Source organism: Rhodnius prolixus, unplaced genomic scaffold (assembly GCF_049639745.1).
Source record: "Rhodnius prolixus isolate KJV_2025 unplaced genomic scaffold, Rpr scaffold_2, whole genome shotgun sequence".
In the NCBI taxonomy this organism is placed as follows: Eukaryota; Metazoa; Arthropoda; class Insecta; order Hemiptera; family Reduviidae; genus Rhodnius; species Rhodnius prolixus.
This window is the reverse complement of record NW_027411592.1, coordinates 42,602,271-42,621,961: the sequence shown is the minus strand read 5'-3', so window position 1 is coordinate 42,621,961 and position 19,691 is coordinate 42,602,271. Positions and strand designations below refer to the sequence as shown.

Sequence of the window (19,691 nt, the reverse complement as noted above, 5' to 3'; positions counted from 1 at the left end):
CAAAACTGTTCAGATCACGAGAGTGATCTACTAGGCACAAAAGTTTAGTTTAAATTTTAAAAAATCTTTCTTAACCTACATAATAATGAATATTCTAAAATAGCGAAGAACTTATTATATTATTTTTTGAGACCGCAAGATAGTGCACAATGTAACGATAACTTCAATTTGTGATAATCAACAATTTCTAAATTTAGAATGACCTTTACTTTCGTAAAGAACTAAATTTTTTTTTAAATGTAACTCTCTCTGCAATTGTATAATGAAACAATACAAAACAATTTGAAATATGTAAGGTAATTGCAACAATATTCTAATTAAGTCATAAAAGAAAGTAGAAATAGTTTTGTAAAAAAAATTATCATTTTCAAATTAGGAATAATATACGAGCGTGTCAGCCGCGAGCTTTTACCATTCTGATGGCTCTACTACGTCATTGTCACGTACAATTAATAATAAAACTGTCAACATGTGGCCGGAAAATATTTTCAATATTTCATTATTATTTATTCGTATTTGTAATAGTATTAGGGTAGCGATCTGCATCATGGTATTACGTTCTAGCTACTTTATAAACATTTACAATTCTGGTGAAATTTACGGTTGCAAAAGTGCAGCCTTCTACTCTCCATAAAAAGGATAATGGAAAAACAATACAAGAACATATCAAGGAACCAGCTGTTACTGTTTGCGGAACTTTGTCGAGAAAAAATGGAAATCTATAAACTGACTCACGATTTAAACGAAGGAATTTTATGTACGATTATATATAAGCAAAGACCAATTATTAATAAATATAAAAAGTTACCTGGCTTGCCGATTGTACGGCTGTGGTGAGGTATTTTCAGTTGGCTGACCACCGCTCATTGCTACTGGTGCGTCCAGTTCGTCTGCACTGTCTCCCGGTTCTGGAGAGTTTACAACTTGTGGTTTTTCACACTCGAAAAATGTTACTCTTACTTTGGACGCTCTACTGCTGTCCGACCTGCAAACCAATGGAAAACATATTAGAAACTTGTAGTAATTAAATACTAAATTAGGGCGTCCTTAATCTATGACATTGCGAAGTACATCAATATCTGGCAGAAATCATCCCCAATCTTCTGACTTCCCATACTTCCAGAAGGTTCCCTTAAGAGCTTTGGAAATTTCATGGTGTTGAAGGAGGATATACACCTCTCAGTGGTATTACTGTGACTACCCCATACTGTTCTGGTAAAATAAACAGAAAACCTCCTTTTTCGTAAGAACCAGGGATTGCAACTAGTCTCCTTTGGTTTCTATATCCTGAAGACCTCAAATCGTAGACCTACCTTCGTCAAAACGTCCTGAGAACCTATCGCGCCTTATAATAAGGCATTAGGTCATATTAAATCAATGGACACTTGACTTACTCAGGGTCAAGACTCGTGACCAGTTTTCAGCGCGCCCACTAGGATGTACGCCGTTTGCCGTGACCAACTGAGGATAATGGGATGAACTAAAGTACTGCTTACTCCAAATAACTTGTCCCATCAATTCAAAAGTTCGAAGGGCCATTTGCATGTTCTCGACAGGAATAAAGGGAGAAAATTGAGCTTGGAGAGTAACAACTTCAAGCCATCAATATGAATGATTTCAGCAAAATCTCAGGGCACTCAACATAAAATAGAAAAAAAGGTTGTAAGAATTTTACTAACTGCAAGAAAAGCAAAAACTGTTCCATAACGGCAGCCTGGATACTTGAAGAAATGAAAAGTGAATATAAAGAGAAATAATAAATAATAAAGTCAAAAATGATGGAAAAGAAGGAGTTCTGGCCACTAGACTAAGCTCCTCCGTTAACTTCTAGTTTCTATTCATCCTCAAGAAAGGAAAATGACTAGACCAGTACACAACCATCTGGAGACGCCATCCACTATCATTGGATGAACTTTTATGAAAGGTGTATATATAAAAGATGGACAGCCAACTGCTAATCACTTTCTAGGCGTTCGCCTTTAATGATGTTCCTTTGTTAGTCAAAGGTCAAACTATGCCTTAGGGATTTAGTTTACAATCGCCAAGCCTTCCAACACATTCTATAATCACCTTCAAACAGGTTTATTCATTATTAAATAGTAATTTCAAATCTACGCTGACATTCACATGGTGTACCGTTAAAATGCAAAAAAAGGTTGAAATTGGATATTTAATTCGTAACATGTTAATATTTGAGTACTGTTCATAAGAACTAGTTCAATGTCAAGATTATTTGAATGATAACACACATATATCTTAATCGTTGGCCTTTGAAGGTCCTTAGAACTTTTAGTCCTTGACTTTTAAATGTTCCTTTGGTAAGGATTCTGTTTTCATAACTGAAAAGAAAGTGTAGAAGTAGTGTGATAAGATAGATGAAAGTGGCTGTATAAACTAGGGAAAGGAACTTGCGTAGCGAAATAGAAGTGTTAAACATAAAGTGAAAACATTTCAAGCATGAACAGAATACGTAAGCTTCTACGTTTAAAAGTTTAAGATCTACATAGCACACAGTTAGATATTTAGTTGGCAGAAAATCCGAGGAAAACCCCAAAACATTTGAAAATCGAAGAAGTTACAGTAAATTCTAACTTCTGGATAACTAAATTTACTGAAGTTCTCGTCTTACTCTTTTGATGATCTTTAAATCCGGGAAGTGAGCTGAAGACCTATGTAAGATCTAGCTAGGGATTGATGACTAAATACGAAGATACGAAAGACTAATTCATATGGCCCCGCACTTACAGTATTTACTTTAATATAAAAACAGGTTGGAATTATTTCTGTGGCTTGGTGCAAGAAGTGCCAATGTCAAAAAAAAAAGGATTACGAGTGTACGTCCTCTTTGGTTTACCTGGAGGGCCCCCCAAATATTGATGCTAAATTTTGACGTTGGCACTAGTAAGTTTTAGTAACTCAGTTACTACTTTGAAATTGACTTCGGCACTCCTTGCAAGAAAAATTCTGATGCTTAATATATCAAAACAGATTTTTTACTCATTTTTACCAAAAGTCTGACATTTGCACTTCTTGCACCAAGCCACAGATTTAATTCCACTATCTGAAAACAGTAATAACTAACTACTCTTTTAAAATTTAAGTAGTAATCTTAAAAACCGGACTTGTATTGAAAATACTTAAGTGCTGCACGTAAGTTAATGAATGTAAACTAACTGCCTCGATTGCTACGAATAGTAACAAAATTAACTGGAGTTTTTTTCACGGCAGGCCCTGGAGCACTGCTGCCATCCGTACAATGTTCTTCCGTCAAAGGCATCACTGTCTCCAAATAGTGAGCTTTAAGAGGCTTTTCAGGAAAAAATAAAGTAAGGTAGGCTAGTTTGGCTAGGAACCTAGGATCGTCGCTATGGAATTTTAAAGCTCTTGTCTCTAAGCTAATCCCTCTAATAAAATATTTTAAGAAATGATAACATTTATTAAATGTGTGACCTGTAAACTTGTAACAATTGATCAAACCACAAGCGGAGAATCCTAAACCGACCATTTCGTTCAACTAAGGTTTCTTGGACATCCGGATTCAACTTCCCTAGGGAGAAATGAGGGTAGCTGATTTATTTGATCATCCAGTTCGATTTATTCAATTAGAAACACCAAAACTTGGCAATCTTTGTTAAAAATGAGGATGGAATATATTTCATTTCGTTATTTTCAAACCATTTTTCACAATCCCTGAACTAAATTAAAAAAAATGTCATAACCAATGGAAAATGTAATTAGAAACATAAAACGTAGCAATTAAAGCTATAAAAGATGCGCAAAGTAAATGAACGATAAAAACTAAATCTGTAACATCGAAAAAGAAAGTAAACCTAATAAAACAAGAATAAATCTAATAAAGGAGAAAAGTACATAAAAAGCGACTGGAGCAGTTTTTAGTAGTAAATGTTCCCTTAAACGTTGTAGGCTTGCTAGAGCTTGTTTCAATTACAAATTAGTATAGCAACAGCCTGTTTGTAGGCTATAAACCTTGTGTTTGTAGGCATTGTTTCTTCTACTGTTAGAATTCTCTAAAAACATTTTTCCTCTTTCTTTTCCTGGGTGGTTTGAGGTGTCATTGGAAGCTTGGGTAATGTTAGCTTGCCATTATTAACTTTGCCACTGCGAGGCCTCGTAGCTTTATTATGATGTTTAATGAATTTGTCAAGTTAAAAAATTTAAATTTCATTGACAAATTGAAATAGTAATGGTAAACTTAAAACGGAATTGAGAAAGAGAAACTATCAAAGCGTTGAACTTAAAATTGATTTCTAATTAATGAAATTTATCGAAGTAAGTGATTTTCAGATTATTTCACTTTTTTTCCTGGGCAATAAGGGCAAATCAGACACAGGGCAGCCTGGAAAGGAAAAACTAAGAAATAAGAAGTTAATAAATAGGGCTGAGGTCGAGTCATCTATCAAAACCCAATGTTTGGTGCACCAGTAAATTATATTCGAATTTTCCGAAAATCTACATCTACGTGGGTCGTTTGAAAAGTCCGTGCAAAGTCAGAGAGATAGCACTACTGGCGCGTATCGAGATTATGTTTAGTTAGTAGCATCTCTTGGAAGAACACACACCAAGTTTCAGCTAGATCGGTCTATTTCTTTGTGTTTGGCATTCGTTTGAATCGAGGAAGTCGAGTGATTTTCAAAAAATGGACGAAAAAGAATTTCGTGTGTTGATTAAACACTACTTTATGAAAGGCAAAACGCCTCAGGAGACTAAAGAGAAGCTTGATAAACATTATGGTGACTCTTCACCTTCGATTAGAACAGTTTATAAGTGGTTTCAAAACTTTCGGAGTGGCCATATGGGCACAAGTGACGCTGAACGTTCTGGACGCCCTGTTGAGGTTACTACTCCAGAAATCATTGATAAAATCCATGATATGGTGATGGATGACAGAAGAGTGAAGGTGCGTGAGATTGCTAGTGCTGTGGGCATCTCGAATGAACGGGTACATAATATTTTGCATCAACATTTGGACATGACAAAGCTATCCGCAAGATGGGTGCCGCGATTGCTCACGCTTGACCAAAAACGAAATCGTGTGAAGTGTTGCAAGGACGGTTTGCAGCTGTTCCAGAAGAATCCGCAGGACTTTAAGCGTCGTTTCGTCACTGTGGATGAAACATGGATACATCACTACACTCCTGAGACCAAAGAACAATCTAAACAATGGGTTACCAAGGGGGAATCTGCGCCAAAAAAGGCGAAGACCGTTCCTTCGGCCGGAAAGATTATGGCGACTGTCTTTTGGGATTCGCAAGGAATAATCCTGATCGACTATCTGGAAAAGGGTAAAACTATTACAGGTGCATATTATTCATCGTTATTGGACCGTTTGAAAACCGAGCTGCAAGAAAAACGCCCACGATTGGCCCACAAAAAAGTCCTTTTCCATCACGACAACGCACCAGCTCACACCTCAACAGTTGTGGTCGCAAAATTAATGGAAATAGGGTTCCAACTCGTTTCACATCCCCCCTATTCTCCAGACTTGGCTCCCTCGGACTACTATTTGTTCCCCAATATGAAGAAATGTCTGGCGGGAAAAAGATTTTATTCAAACGAGGAGGTGATTGCAGAAACGAATGGCTATTTTTCAGACTTGGACAAATCCTATTATTCGGAAGGGATCAACAAACTAGAGCAGCGTTGGACGAAGTATATAAGCCTAAAAGGAGACTTTGTTGAAAAATAAAAAAGGTTTATCCCAAAAAATTAAGTAGTTTTTATTTTTGCACGGACTTTTTAAACGACCCTCGTATATCTACTTTTGAGCTGTTAATTAAAAAAAAAGACAAATTTATTGGTACGTTTGTGTATTGAACTTTTGGCAAAAGAAGTTCATAGTTATCTCTTTTTCGTTTTGGGTTACAAATAAGCACTAAAAGATTAAAATGTTTCTTTCAGTACTGTAGCAAAATTGTTGATCATACTTCAATTTTATGTTTAAAGTTTAAAAAAACTCTAAAATGAACCGAACTCTAAAACTCTAAAACCCTGAACTCTAAAAATGTATTTAAAATTCAGTTTTCTTTTTTCAAAATGGTCTTCTTTTGTACCATCCGGTCCTTGAAAATAATAAATTGGCTGAACACAATAGAAGGTTTGGACTGAACATTGCATCAGTCAGGTTAAAAAAAGGTTTGTTACCACAAAAACGTAGGGGTTGGTTTGTGATTTCACGGAGTATACACAATCAAAGAAAGAGATGTTTTAATCAATTTCCAACTGAGAGTAGGATGAAACAACTAAGCCCGAATTGGTATAAAATTGGTTAGTAGAAAATGGAAAATGTCCTTTGGAGAAGAATTCTACAAATAGTGGTACAGTTTGGTCTAGCCCAGTGGTCCGCAAAGAGCGGCTCCAGAGCCGCATGTGGCTCTTTGGCTCCTTAAGTGCGGCTCTGGCACAAATATCCACGGAAGCAATAATATTTTCAATTAAAAAAAAAACGGTAAGAAAAAAATTACATCTTATTTTGATAAATTAAAATTCTCCTATAAATCGAGAACATGTATAATTTTTTGTTTAAGTTAAAAGATAGATAGGTAATTAAAATCTTATATTGTTGTAAAAATACGTAACGAACATCGAGTTTAATTTTATTAGTTTTCGTAAACGTAAACACAAACCATGTACAAGCTACCGGCTGAAATTGTTCGTATGTTATAGCAGGTTTCTGGAATTTAAAAACAGCAGAGCAACTTTAGCATTTGTCAAAAATCCTCTTAATGCTACGATAACCGAGTTGAAATTTTCTCCTTTTGAAAATGACATTGGTAGCTTTGAAATACAATTGCTGGATTTAAAAAACAAGGAGATATGGCGCTCTAAATTCGAACGTCTTTGTGTTGAATTGGAAATATTGGAGAAGAAAAAATGTGATCTTAGTTCACAAACACAAGTGGTCTGCTTTGAATGACCTGGAGAAGGAAGACATGATCATTTTCAACGTTTGGAATAGTATTCCTGACTCTTACGATCAGCTGAAAAAGCTCGCGTTGGCTATTCTTTCCCTTTTCGGTTCTACATATAAATGCGAACAATCTTTTTCAAGCATGAACATTATCAAGAGTAAACTGAGAAGTCGTCTTATTGATGAGAACTTGGAATCATGCCTAAAATTAAAAACAACAACATACAAACCTGACTTACTCAAACTTTCCAAGAAGATGCAAGCACATTGTTCGCATTAATAAATATTTATTAAGTACGAAATTTAGTATTATTTAGTGTACTACTTATTTAGTGTAATAAAAGTTTACTAAACAAGCAGATTTGGCTCCCAATTTTTTTTTAAATTGTTGTAATGTTCATATTTGGCTCTTTGGCTAATAAGTTTGCCGACCACTGGTCTAACCTAATAAAACGTAAACGAAAACCTATTTTAAATTGAATTACCGCACAGAAAATCACAACAAAAAGATAATATGAGCATAAATAAGTACAAATCTTTAAGATACCTCATTATGGTATCACTATAACTAAACTAATCAAAAATATCCTAAAATCTCGTTTTCTATTAATTGAGAGGCAACAAAATATTATCTTAATTTGAAAATTAAAACACACAGCGTGAATGACCGGTTGGTTAGTGATATTAAGTCCGTTATTTTCCTCAAGTATAATGACCATGCCTTATGACGATCTACTTAGGATCTCTAGCGGAACGTTAGAGCAGACAGTGGAACAGCAGAATTGTAGGTACCGTTTGTATCTTGACACCAACCATGTATTTATGGTTAGAGAGAAGCGAGAGATTTAAACAACCACAATTTCCAGCAACACTCTAAATAAGATATCTGCCTAATTACAATGCTTTCTTCTTCTTACGCCAAGTAAGAGAATGTAAACAAAGTAAATCAATAAAATCATTAGGTAAAAAATAAAGATAATTTTGAATAAAGACAAAACTGAATAATGTTGAGAAGGAAAACATTCAGAAAATTGCATGCATTAAGAAATAAGTGAAGAGCTGCAGAACGAGGACTGCAGATAAGCAACCTATTTTAACTGGCCAAGCTTCACGAGTGCAGTCGATCAAAGTAACGTAGCTCCTGTCCAAAATAATCTACAAAATCTAACCAAATAGCCCTAGTATTATTCGCTTTTGGTCAGCTAAGGCTTGACAAAGTAGAGTGACTTGTCGCACTCTAAGTAACATAGCTAAATCTTTAAAATACGTTGATTAAACTGCATGGTTAACTCAACCAGTTTTTCACTCTGAACTTAACGTTAATTCACCCAATTTACCCTTTATTTCAATCCCCCTAATGAAAAATAAAAGCCTCTGAGAGCTGTAACTAGAAATAGGGATCCAAAGAATAATTTTGTGATTTTAGGAGGTACATTACAGTAACCCAGCTTCCATCCTGTAATCTTTACAATTTTGGTTCTTATATGTATATTATTGATGTAATATTTAGTTGTAATTACTATTTGATGAAAAAAATATTGTTGTAACATGCGGAAATAATTAATGGTGTAAAAAATACACACTAAATCTTTTTAATTTTATTATGAAATAGAAAATTTTTACAAAATAAATTAGATTTCATTTTTGAAAAAAGAATAATTTTTAAGTTTTTATTTATCTACCCCAAATGTACCACTGTTTAATTGTACAGAAAACAATGTTAACATTTTTTCAGGTCTGCCTGAACGATGAAGAATCAAAAGGGGGCCCCGAAGATAGAAAGAATTTAAGAACAAAGAACAAGGCTCTAAGGTATTCTTGTTTCTACGAGTAAATATACCCAACTCATTAGTTTTTTACCTTTAAAGGTTAATTTCTATTACTTTTGTAGATTTGTTAAGTTAATTAGAGTAGTTACAGTTTAATTAAAAATATGAGCACCATAAAACAAAAATTGTATACAAAGTGAATTAGAACGGCACCAGAGACTGCATTCATCATGTTTATTACAAATACAGCAGGTTCCTGGTTGTGTTTACGGCTTTATAGGATACAACTGCATTATACACGAGTAGAAAGAGAGAGCATTGGACATTAGTATGATGAAAAGGTTTCTGGTTTTGACACGAACTTACGATGATAAATGTGGTCGCACGAATAAAGTGTCGTTGCTGTAAATGTGCAATGCAAACTTTATCGCATCAACTAGAATATGGTAACTTTGCAACATTAACTGCAGTACAATAGTTTCTAAAACTAATTTATATTAATGAGGCTAAAAAATGGAAAAAAATTATTATTATTTTTTTTATTTTACAAAAAAACTTTATTTTTTTAGCTTAAGGGGTCTTGGAAAGTATTTTTCAGAGAGGTGAAAAACATTAATTTTGTAAATCTCTCACGATCGCGAAAATCCGCAGCAAAGAATTCTTTAACTATTGTACAAATATCTAATTTAGAATCTCTCTCCGTACCAAACTTTTAGGAGGATTAATTAAGTTTCTCGTCCTAATTAGAAGTTCTAAGTATTTTTTTTCTTCACTGTAATTTTGCTTAATAAAAAAAAAGAAGAAGAATTTCAGTACAAAATATTTTCTATCATAAAAATACTTAACAGTACAAAGTATTTTGTGGCAACAATTTTTTTAAAATTTTTTTAGCAGACATCCTGTTTTTTGAGTGGATTAAAACCAATTCCAAAACAATTACATTGATCTCATGGTGCATCCTTCTTTGATAGGTGATTCTTCACAGGTTATACAAAGAAGCAGGCAGTTTCCGGTCAATTTAACACGTTTATTGCCAACCTTCTACTCCTTCAGTGCACCTATCAACTCTATATTTCTTTCTGCGTATGTAACATTTCTAAAGGAAGCATGGATTTGAGAAGCTATAATAAAATTCGATATGTATACGAGGTGTGTTCAAAAAGTAACGGGAATTTTCGTTTTTTGAAAAAAATATTTATTTATTCATCTACATTAATATTGTCGCCTTCAAAGTAGTCCCCTTCGCATACAATACACTTGTGCCAGCGCTTTTTCCAATCCTCGAAACATTTCTGAAACTCGATCTTTGTGATAGCTTTCAGCTCTTTCAGCGATTCGCTTTTAATGTCATCTATGCTTGTAAAACGACGGCCTTTTAATGTTCTCTTTATGTTTGGAAATAGAAAAAAGTCACATGGAGCCATGTCTGGCGAATATGGAGGCTGGGGCATCGTTAAAGTTTTGTTTTTGGCCAAAAATTCACGAACAAGCAATGAAGTGTGAGCAGGTGCATTATCGTGGTGCAAAATCCATGAATTGTTTTGCCACAAATCCGGGCGTTTTTTTCGGATTGCTTCACGCAAACGGCGTTGAACTTGTAGGTAGTACTCCTTATTGATTGTTTGACCTTGTGGCAAGAATTCATGATGCACTATGCCATTAAAATCGAAGAACACAGTGAGCATAACCTTCACATTCGACCGCACTTGTCGAGCCTTTTTCGGTCTTGGCGATCCAGAATGCCTCCACTGGGACGATTGAGCCTTAGTTTCGACATCATATCCGTAAACCCATGTTTCGTCACCTGTTATAACACGTTTCAGTAGATCCGCATCGTTGTCGACTTCATTGAGTGACTCTCTTCATTGAGCAACTTCCATTCTCCGCTGTTTTTGTTCGAAATTCAACAATTTTGGAACAAATTTTGCTGCCACACGTTTCATACCCAAAACATCCGAAAAAATTTCATGGCATGAGCCAATTGATATGGCAACATCATCAGCGACTTCTCTGATTGTGATTCGGCGATCGTTCATAACCATTTCTTTCACTTTTTTCACGTTTTCATCGGTTGTTGATGTGCTTGGACGTCCAGGTCGTTCGTCATCTTCAACGTTTTCGCGGCCATCTTGGAAACGCTTATACCACTCGTAAATCCTTGTTTTACTCATAGCAGACTCACCATATGCCTTTATTAACATTTCACACACTTTATTTCATTTTTTACGCAAAATTTAATACAAATTCTTTGATCCATTTTTTTAAACAAACAAAAATCGCCAAGCTCGAAAAACACGTCTAACCTTAACGGCTGCCACTTAAGAAGTAAACAATGAATATTACTGAAAATTTTATCGTACTTCAGGGGCATGTGTACCAACATAATAAAAAAAAAATTTTTACAATCAGACTCTCCAAACCCGCGAAATTTAAAAATTCCCGTTACTTTTTGAACACACCTCGTATAAGTTCGTTTCTTTAACTAGTACCTTTTTAGTTTTGTGTTTCAAAAGATGTTGCTTAAAGTTAATTGTATAGATGAATTTGCATGACTTTACAATTGATTATTTAAGTATTTAGAGCAGTGAGCAAGAATCCAATTGATAAACTTAACTTTTCCTGAGTAGAATCATTAACGTTCCAGATGCTCGTCTTGTATTATGAAAATTCAAAGCATTCGAGACATACACAGAATAGTCATTTAAAAGCAAAGCTAAGTTCACATTTTCAGAATACAACCAGGTCTCAGGCAGGTAAATAATCTCTCACTTGAAAGCAAAAATTCAATTTCAGATTTAGTAAGGTTGGAAAGCTTGTTGAAAACGTTAACATTCCATAAATCCATATTAATTAACCTCTTTTTTTACATTTACGGCTTATTTTGACCTAAAACATTCAATAGAACCAAGTTTCACTGCTTTTCGTTTCCTACTTGGCCTAGTCAATGAACCTGAGATTGAACTGCCATTTTTAAAAATTAAGTGAGCAAGAATTACGTCAGATATGACTACGCGAAACTTAACGCGATAAACCGTTTTAAAAAAGTCCAGAGTGAACACTCAACAACAAAAGTAACAATTTAACGTTACTTTTATCCGTCAAAGCACGCACGTGTTGTACTTTTTCTAACTTTCATCGTATTTTCATCCATCAACAGGGATTGACTCATCAGTTTAGTCGGAAAAATGAAAAATACCGCGTGCTACAATGATATTGTTATATAAAAAAATCAATGATATTATTCTGCTCTTAAACATTCCGCAGGAATATATATCCTTACCATATTCATTACTTCGTATGAAAATAACCATAGGTTAGTAAAAACTATTTGTCAACAAGTAGTCATGAATTTCTATCGTTTATTAAAAAATTCTGTTGGTGCTACGTGATAATGGGCAGCTAGAATGGGGATGGTAATGGGTAAGATATTGATTTATTCAATCGATTCCCGACAGCTGGCTCATCACTTATTTAACTACTGTCTGTCAAACTTCACCTTCGGCATTTTAAAATAAACTAGAGATTAGAACTAAATAACTAGGTTTTTAATTTCCTTGAACTCCTCGAAAAAAGGAAGTAATCGTGAAGATTTTCGCTTTTAAGTTCTTCACTAGAAGAATCTGTTTTGAGGTCAACTGAGGGCGTAAAAGTGGTTTTTATAGATTGGCCTGTGGGATTTTATGACTAAGAATCGACCATACTTAGCAAGAAGGACAGAAAAAGTCCAAATTTGATTTCACTTAGGCGTCTTTCTTGGACGCGACAGTGAAGTCAAAATCGATCAAAAGGGGAGTTTGATTTTACTAAATTGACTAGAAATTAAGAGATTTCCTTCAGAAATCGCTATTATTTTGTAATATAAATCAAAATCTAAAAAACTGAAATAACTTGTTGTAATTTATATAATGAATAATTATTTGGAATAAAATTATTAACACCAATGTGCATACATACAGGGTGTCCCAAGGGATATGGATAACTACTTTTTCTTGGAAACTAATCCACCTTGTTTTTCAGGTATCCCCAAAAGAAATAGTTCATAGGTGTCAAATCCGGTGAACGAGGTGGCTAATGAATCGCCTCCCGTGTCGATATAACACGCCTATCAAATTGCCTATCGAGATATCTCTTTACATGCCTGATGGTGTTATATCGACATGAGGGGGAATTCAGTGGCCACCTCGTTCACCGGACTTGACACCTATTGGGATATTTCCTTTGAGGATACCTGAAAACAAGGTGATTATTCATAATTATTTCCTTTCTTTTCTTATTTCTGGTTATCTAAAAGCATTTCTAGATCTAGGTGTATCAGAATCAAGCCGGAATTGCATCTGTAGATGAACTAATAAAGCAAAGAATAATAGATACCTGTAACTCGGTTAAATTCGAATCTATTTCTTTGGCAGTAAGGGACAATTGGCAGGAAAGAGCATGTCTATGCATCTCTAATGGTGGAGGCCATTTCGAGCATGATCTGTAATATTACTGAGGAGTAAAATTTATAATAAAACAGTACTTTTCTTCTTATTCAATCAAAAAACCGTTATAATATTATGTTTTTGGAATTTCTTATAAGAATCATTTTTCATTCATAACTTGTAAAATATCGCTCACAGAAAAAAACCGTTCAAGTAAATTTTTCTTTAAAAAAATAGAGGAATCTATTTCTGAAATAAAATCCACACCTTCCTATTTAAAAAAATGAAGTTGGTGCCTGTATCTCGCTTCTGGAAGCACCGAAAAAAATTTACAAATTAAATTTGGATTTCTAACAAAAAACTAAGGGAACACGTATTTTTTAGTTTTTTTCTAGATGTCTTAGTTTCCGAGAAAAAGTCATTATCCAGATAGCTTGGGACACCCTGTATATGCGTTACAACCTGTGTACCAACATGGTACTAGTAAATTTGTAAATTCTTCCTAAATTATTTTAGCAAAAAAACATTACATATGATATAGAAGTTAAGAACACGCAAAATACAAGTTTTAATTATAAGAGAACATTTCCTTAGACAACATAATGTTCAATAAGCGGCTAAAAGCAAACAATATTAACTAAATATATTAGATATCTAACAAGATTATGTAATAGAGCATTATTTTTTAGATGGGAATTACATTAACCACACAAAAAGAGGCCACATCATGGACGGAGGAGATTGATTAAAATCAATGAAGATAGATCGATATGGTTTAGTGTAAGCCAGGACGGCGCCACCTACTACAAGGGCGATAATAAATTCTAATGCTGACTTCCAACTCTATAAAGAACATATCGCAGTCTATTAAAAGATCTAGTTGGATATGGTCCTTCTAATTAGTAGGATAGTTTAGAAGGACTGTGGAGATGTGGAGTAACTTCATCCAGTTGAAAGTTGCGTGCTTGGTGGTCGCACAGCTGTTGTTTAGTTTGGAGAATTAGATAAAGAAGTTCAAATAAAGTTTTTCTCTTTTTTGTATTACTTAGTGAAAGTAATTTTGGTAAAGTAACCATTTGCAACGGTATGAAGCAAAGCACGCGCTTTTTTTATTCGAACTTTCTCCCTGAATGCAATCTTATGTTAAATCTAAAGTGTAGTTAAATGTTGGAACTTTTATAATTTGTATCTGACACGATCAACAGATAATAATGAAAAAAAAGGGCATTTCGCGAGAAAGCTTGTCGTCAGAGCTCCCTTCGCTGGGTAAGGATGAAGTTCTCTGCTAAGACTGAAAGAGCAGGAAGCGGTTACCCACATCCTGTTTGGTTTTGTTTTGTAATCGCTAGATTGTGGTAAAAGATCTTCGAGTTTTTACGTACTAGACTTCCAGGGGCACGGCGTAATAAGCTTTTCTAAGAGTCCTGTCCCAAGCATCTTAAATGAAACAATGTATCAACTTTTTTGGGGAAAAATGATGATAAAATTTAAACATAAAAATTTAAACTTCATTCCATCAAAAAAATGAAGAAATAAATACTGTTAGTTTTTATGAAATAGGAAAAAAAAACCATGGAATAGTCGTAGTTTTCTCTTTAATTCTACTACTTTCCCGTAGTGGCGTAGCCACTTCTTCAGGAACTTGGCGTCTGTCCCAGACATTGTAATTACAAGGTCCACGGATGGCCATGTAATTGGTGGACATTGGTAGAGTTCGGTTAAGCGTTGAGTGTTTCAATACATCTTTATTGGGTCGCTGTGACTAAAGAACCAAATTTGGCGCACTACCTTTGAACGGGACACTTCAGTAAAAACAAGAACATGGTTAACATCGGATAAGATAGCCGAAGGCAAACAATTTATCAAACTAATTCTATAAAAAGTTACTATTTTTATCTACGTAGACAGCCAACTATTGACCTATCAATATAAACTTGTAAGAAATTATTACAATTGCTAAATAAATATCATACAAATTTTTTAATGATAATAAAAAATACATAAATCAATATGTGGTGAACTAAATAAGGTTTATCTACCCAATATATTTTGGATAATGTCCAAAACATCTAGCGCACTTTAGACACAAGTGGCGAAAATATTCTACTAACTAGGCGAATGACCGCTTGAGATGGAATTATCCACTGTTTATTTATTTTGTTAACAGTTCCATAATAATAGATGGCAAACGAAACGGTACAATAAAAGTGATTTTTGGACTGTTTAGCAAAAAGTGATTTAGGAATATACAGAAGAACAAAAAGTTATAATTTATTCAATAATGTGAGATCAGAAGTCTGCCTTATTAGGTGATTACTGAACTATATTAAGACCTCATCGCACAAGATGTCTTGTGAAAAGAGATTGAATATTAGCTTTGAATTTCCCAGTACGTACCTATATAAAAGTGGTAAAATAAAATTCCTTGAGTGTACCATTTAAAATTTAAGGTAAATAATCTGTTGTAAACAACTTTCAGATTAATTTTTCTTACAACTCTCAAGTTCCGTTTCATACGTAATTACTATCGAATACATATGTACATACGAGGTCTGTAAATTAAGTAATGAGACTGATTTTTTTATTTAAAAAGAATTACAATTCTATATTGTCACCTTCAAATAACTTCCTTCTGAAGCCACACAGCGCTGGAGACGTTTCTTCCACTCCTCATAGCAGTGCTCGAACTCCGATACTGGAATAGCCTTCAGCCGTCTGAATGTTTTCGACTGTCCCAAAATGAGTTCCCTTTAGGTGATTTTTCAACTTCGGGAAGAGAAAAAAGTCACAAGGACTTTCTACCTCAAGGTCAAACGGTCAATCAACACTTTTACCGAGAGCTTCTTAAAAAACTTCGAAAAAGGGTCATTTGTGTGAGACCAAACATCAAGAACAAGTGGGTGTTGCATCACGATAATGCTCCTTGTCACACAGCAATTTCAATATACGAGTTTTTGGCCAGTAAAAACATTCTTGTGGCTCCTCAGCCTCCTTATTCGCCTCACTTGAGTCCTTGTGACTTTTTTTCTCTTCCCGAAGTTGATAAATCACCTCAAGGGAACTCATTTTGGGACAGTCGAAAACATTCAAACGGCTGTAACCGACCAGCTAAAGGCTATTCCAGTATCGGAGTTCGAGCACTGCTATGAGGAGTGGAAGAAACGTCTCCAGCTCTGTGTGGCTTCAGAAGGAAGTTATTTTGAAGGTGACAATATAGAATTGTAATTCTTTTTGAATAAAAAAATTTAAAAAAATCAGTCTCATAACTTAATTTACAGACCTCGTATAATTGCCCTAAAAATTATTATGCCAGACAAAATTTTGCAAATAAAACTTATAAATCTACATGTAATTATTGTAGTCATTAATTACAGAGGAAACCCTAAAACATTTTCGAAAAGAAGGAAAAATCTGTTCAGTAACGAGATAAGGAATTTTCTTTAAACTGAGAATATTTACAAACGTATTCATTCCATCCCACATGAAAGTGGTATGACCGTACATTATACTGAAATGAATCATTAGAGGGATGCCTGCTCCTCCCTCTTCACCTAAAAGCGCCCTTGAAACAAATTTTTCTCGAAAATAATTAAAATAAAATTTGAAGATCTAGATGTGTGCAATTTTTTGTAAAAAATAAAAAACCAAAAACCATGGAGTCATTTTAAGAAAAAATAAGTAGAGGTTCTATTCGTTAAGTTACTGTCAGAGAGTTGATATAAAAAAAGTCCAAGCCTCCCGCAAGCTTTCGTTTGTGAACTAATGTGTTGTGATACATACTCATAGAGTTTTCGAAAAAAAACATCTTCGAACTAAGGGTAACCTAAAACGGAATTTCCGGTTCAAAACGATTTCGAAAATTTGACCCTAACTAATAGGAAACGAAAATTACATAATATGTAAAAGGCCTACACGAAGCTCCGGAAACAAAAGTTTACAGTAAAGAACAACGTGACAACATTGTGTAAAACAAGTAAATAAATAATTCATCCGAAACTTTGGGACAATCTTAAAAGGTTTTCCTCCTCTTTAACAACGAAACATCAGATAGCCCAAGTTCATGTAAGTTATGATCTAGCAAAGTTTATTAATATACTAAGTTTGTAGATAATGAAACCAACTTCCTACTTACTGAAGTAAGTTAAATGACGTAATTATGATAACAAAAAAAAAACCGACTAGATGTTTAAAGTGACAAACTTTAATTACAATTTACAGATTTTTTTGTTTTTTTGTTCACTCTTCTTTATATGTGATGTAAGAGGTACTTACGCAATTAAAAGCTGGGTGATGTAATTCGAAGTAAGTCTAGGAGAAAGTTCATGAATGGATGGAGAGGCTACACAGTTAATTCTATTCATGGAAATCACTCATGTATTACGATCTGAGATTGAATGAGATTATCTAGCAATAATGAAGTTGCGATCAACCAAAATAAACTTCGTCTAGTTCAGTGAAATTTGTAAATAAGAAGGATATAATAAAAACAATGTTTAGCAACAATATTAATAGCAAAAGATTGCGAATTAGTTCAGTTGGTTGCGAGGTAGACAAATAGGAGATTCCGAGTTGAATCCATCCGCGCTACCCACGTAAGAGCCTTTCAGCTGGCTGTCCAGAGATAGACAGTCTTGTTTTTAGCGAAAGAGCACGACCCGAAAGGCGGCAGTGCACAGAGAAAGCTCCGGGTGCCAATAAATTTACATACTGATTCACTTAAATTTAAAAAAAAAAATACTCAAACCTTTAACTCCGAATTTTTTTTTCAAAAAAGTAATGTAAATGTTTTGTTCTATCCCATTTAATATTTTATATCTGCCGGCTTTGACTCCATTTAAGAATATTTTGAGTAAAATAATGAACGATGTTCACTCATTATGCACAAGAAAGTTTAACTCGAGTACCTTTCATGAGATAAGATGACAAGATGGATGTATTAGACACTCTAAAATGCGTTTTGTTGATATCAAGTATCATAACTTTTACACTGTGAACAGTTCTTACTCTCAAAAATATGGTCAGTTCCACGATTTGGATAATATCTGAGGAAATATATAGCAGCATTTTTTGTTTCTTAAATTCTAGCTGGATTCGGACTGCTTTGCTCAGTTGGAGTGTTTAACATTCAACTCACATTTCTCAGCCTGATTTATGTGAAATGTAATATCGTACACTAAAATGGTGTATCAGATTCTAACTGTTTGGAGGAGCTGAAATACTTTTTTTTTTTTAATAAAAGAAGCGAGTTAGGTCTGAACATTCATTCACATCTATCGCCTAAATAAAATTAGGAAGTAGTTAATTGAATCCTTTAAAATGGCGTCTGGGTAAATCGACCTGAAGTGTACTTTAAAGAATAATTTTCTAAAATGGACATAAACTTGACGCAATTGGGGAAATTTTCCCAAATTTGGCTAACCGAAAACAAAAACATCATCAATCAACTGTATAATACATTTGTCTGGGATTTTATTCATTTTAAAAGATGTTAGAAGGATCTAGCATGGTTTTGATTAGACCTTCTTTACAAATAACCAAGGACCTTTACCATTTTTTTAAACATAACTTTATTGTAAGCAACTAACTTAATCTCACATGTTTGATACGAATAAAAGAATTTGTTTTCAATTTTCGCTTCAAAAAATTTTAAGATAACTTTCAAATTTGTGTTATTTTATTATCAAATAAAGGTATAAGGCGCCATGAAGGCTGGATGAATAAAACTATGGAGTCCTCAAAGCACTTATGTGTTGTGATATCGATTGCCGACCTTAGCATGAAGTCAATAAATTGGGAAATTTATAGATGAAAAGTAGCTAGATATATGACTCCATCCACGATTTCTAGTTTGGTACTTTGTCGCAAAACCCGTCTGAAATAGGATTCTCATTCACTCCTACAAAATCACGTGCTAGCAAGGGCGGCACACATACGAGTATTACACTGCCACAAAATGAAATTTAACTCACAAGAATACTTTGGACGTTTAGAAATGATATAGAGCTTACATTTAGTCACCAATGTGGCTATGATGTGTGGCAACAATCTGTAACACCTGCAGGTTATTCTGTCTTTCTATTTTCTACGTAAAATTGCAATCCTTTTTCCTTTAGATCGCCATGTTAATTCATCATATATGTTCGTAACTTTTTATCAAGTTATTTTTATTTTTTCTTTTAATTTATGTGCCATTTCCTAGACTTGCATCATCCCATCATTAGTGTATACTTTATATTGTGCATTGTTAATGAATGTTAGATAAAAAAAAAACAGTTGCCTTTGTTGAACAAGGAAAGAATCAAACATTAACAAAGTAATGACCATCTTGCTATAGGGAAAACCTAATATGAACGTAATTTCAAGAATGAATTCATCTTTAATAGCAGATATATATATATATATATATTTACCAGCAGTTAAAATACATAAATTATGAGCAATAAATTTTATGATCCAGAAATACAGGAGAGTTATATTAGCTCAATTTGAAATGGGGACATTCACTATCGAGCGAAGGCGAGCTGGATATTCTGCATTATTACCGACCCAGGTAACCATTTATTTGATTGGTTA

At 34.1% G+C, this 19,691-nt stretch overlaps 1 protein-coding gene across 1 annotated transcript in view; it reads right to left on the bottom strand.

The window, feature by feature from the left end:
* The window catches only part of LOC141449700 (uncharacterized), a 377,448-nt gene that overhangs the window by 79,847 nt on the left and 277,910 nt on the right, over nucleotides 1–19,691 (bottom strand). Inside the window, exon 4 of the mRNA XM_074119357.1 lies at nucleotides 809–985. Coding sequence (XP_073975458.1) covers nucleotides 809–985 — 177 coding nt within the window. The remainder of the gene's footprint in view (nucleotides 1–808; nucleotides 986–19,691) is intronic.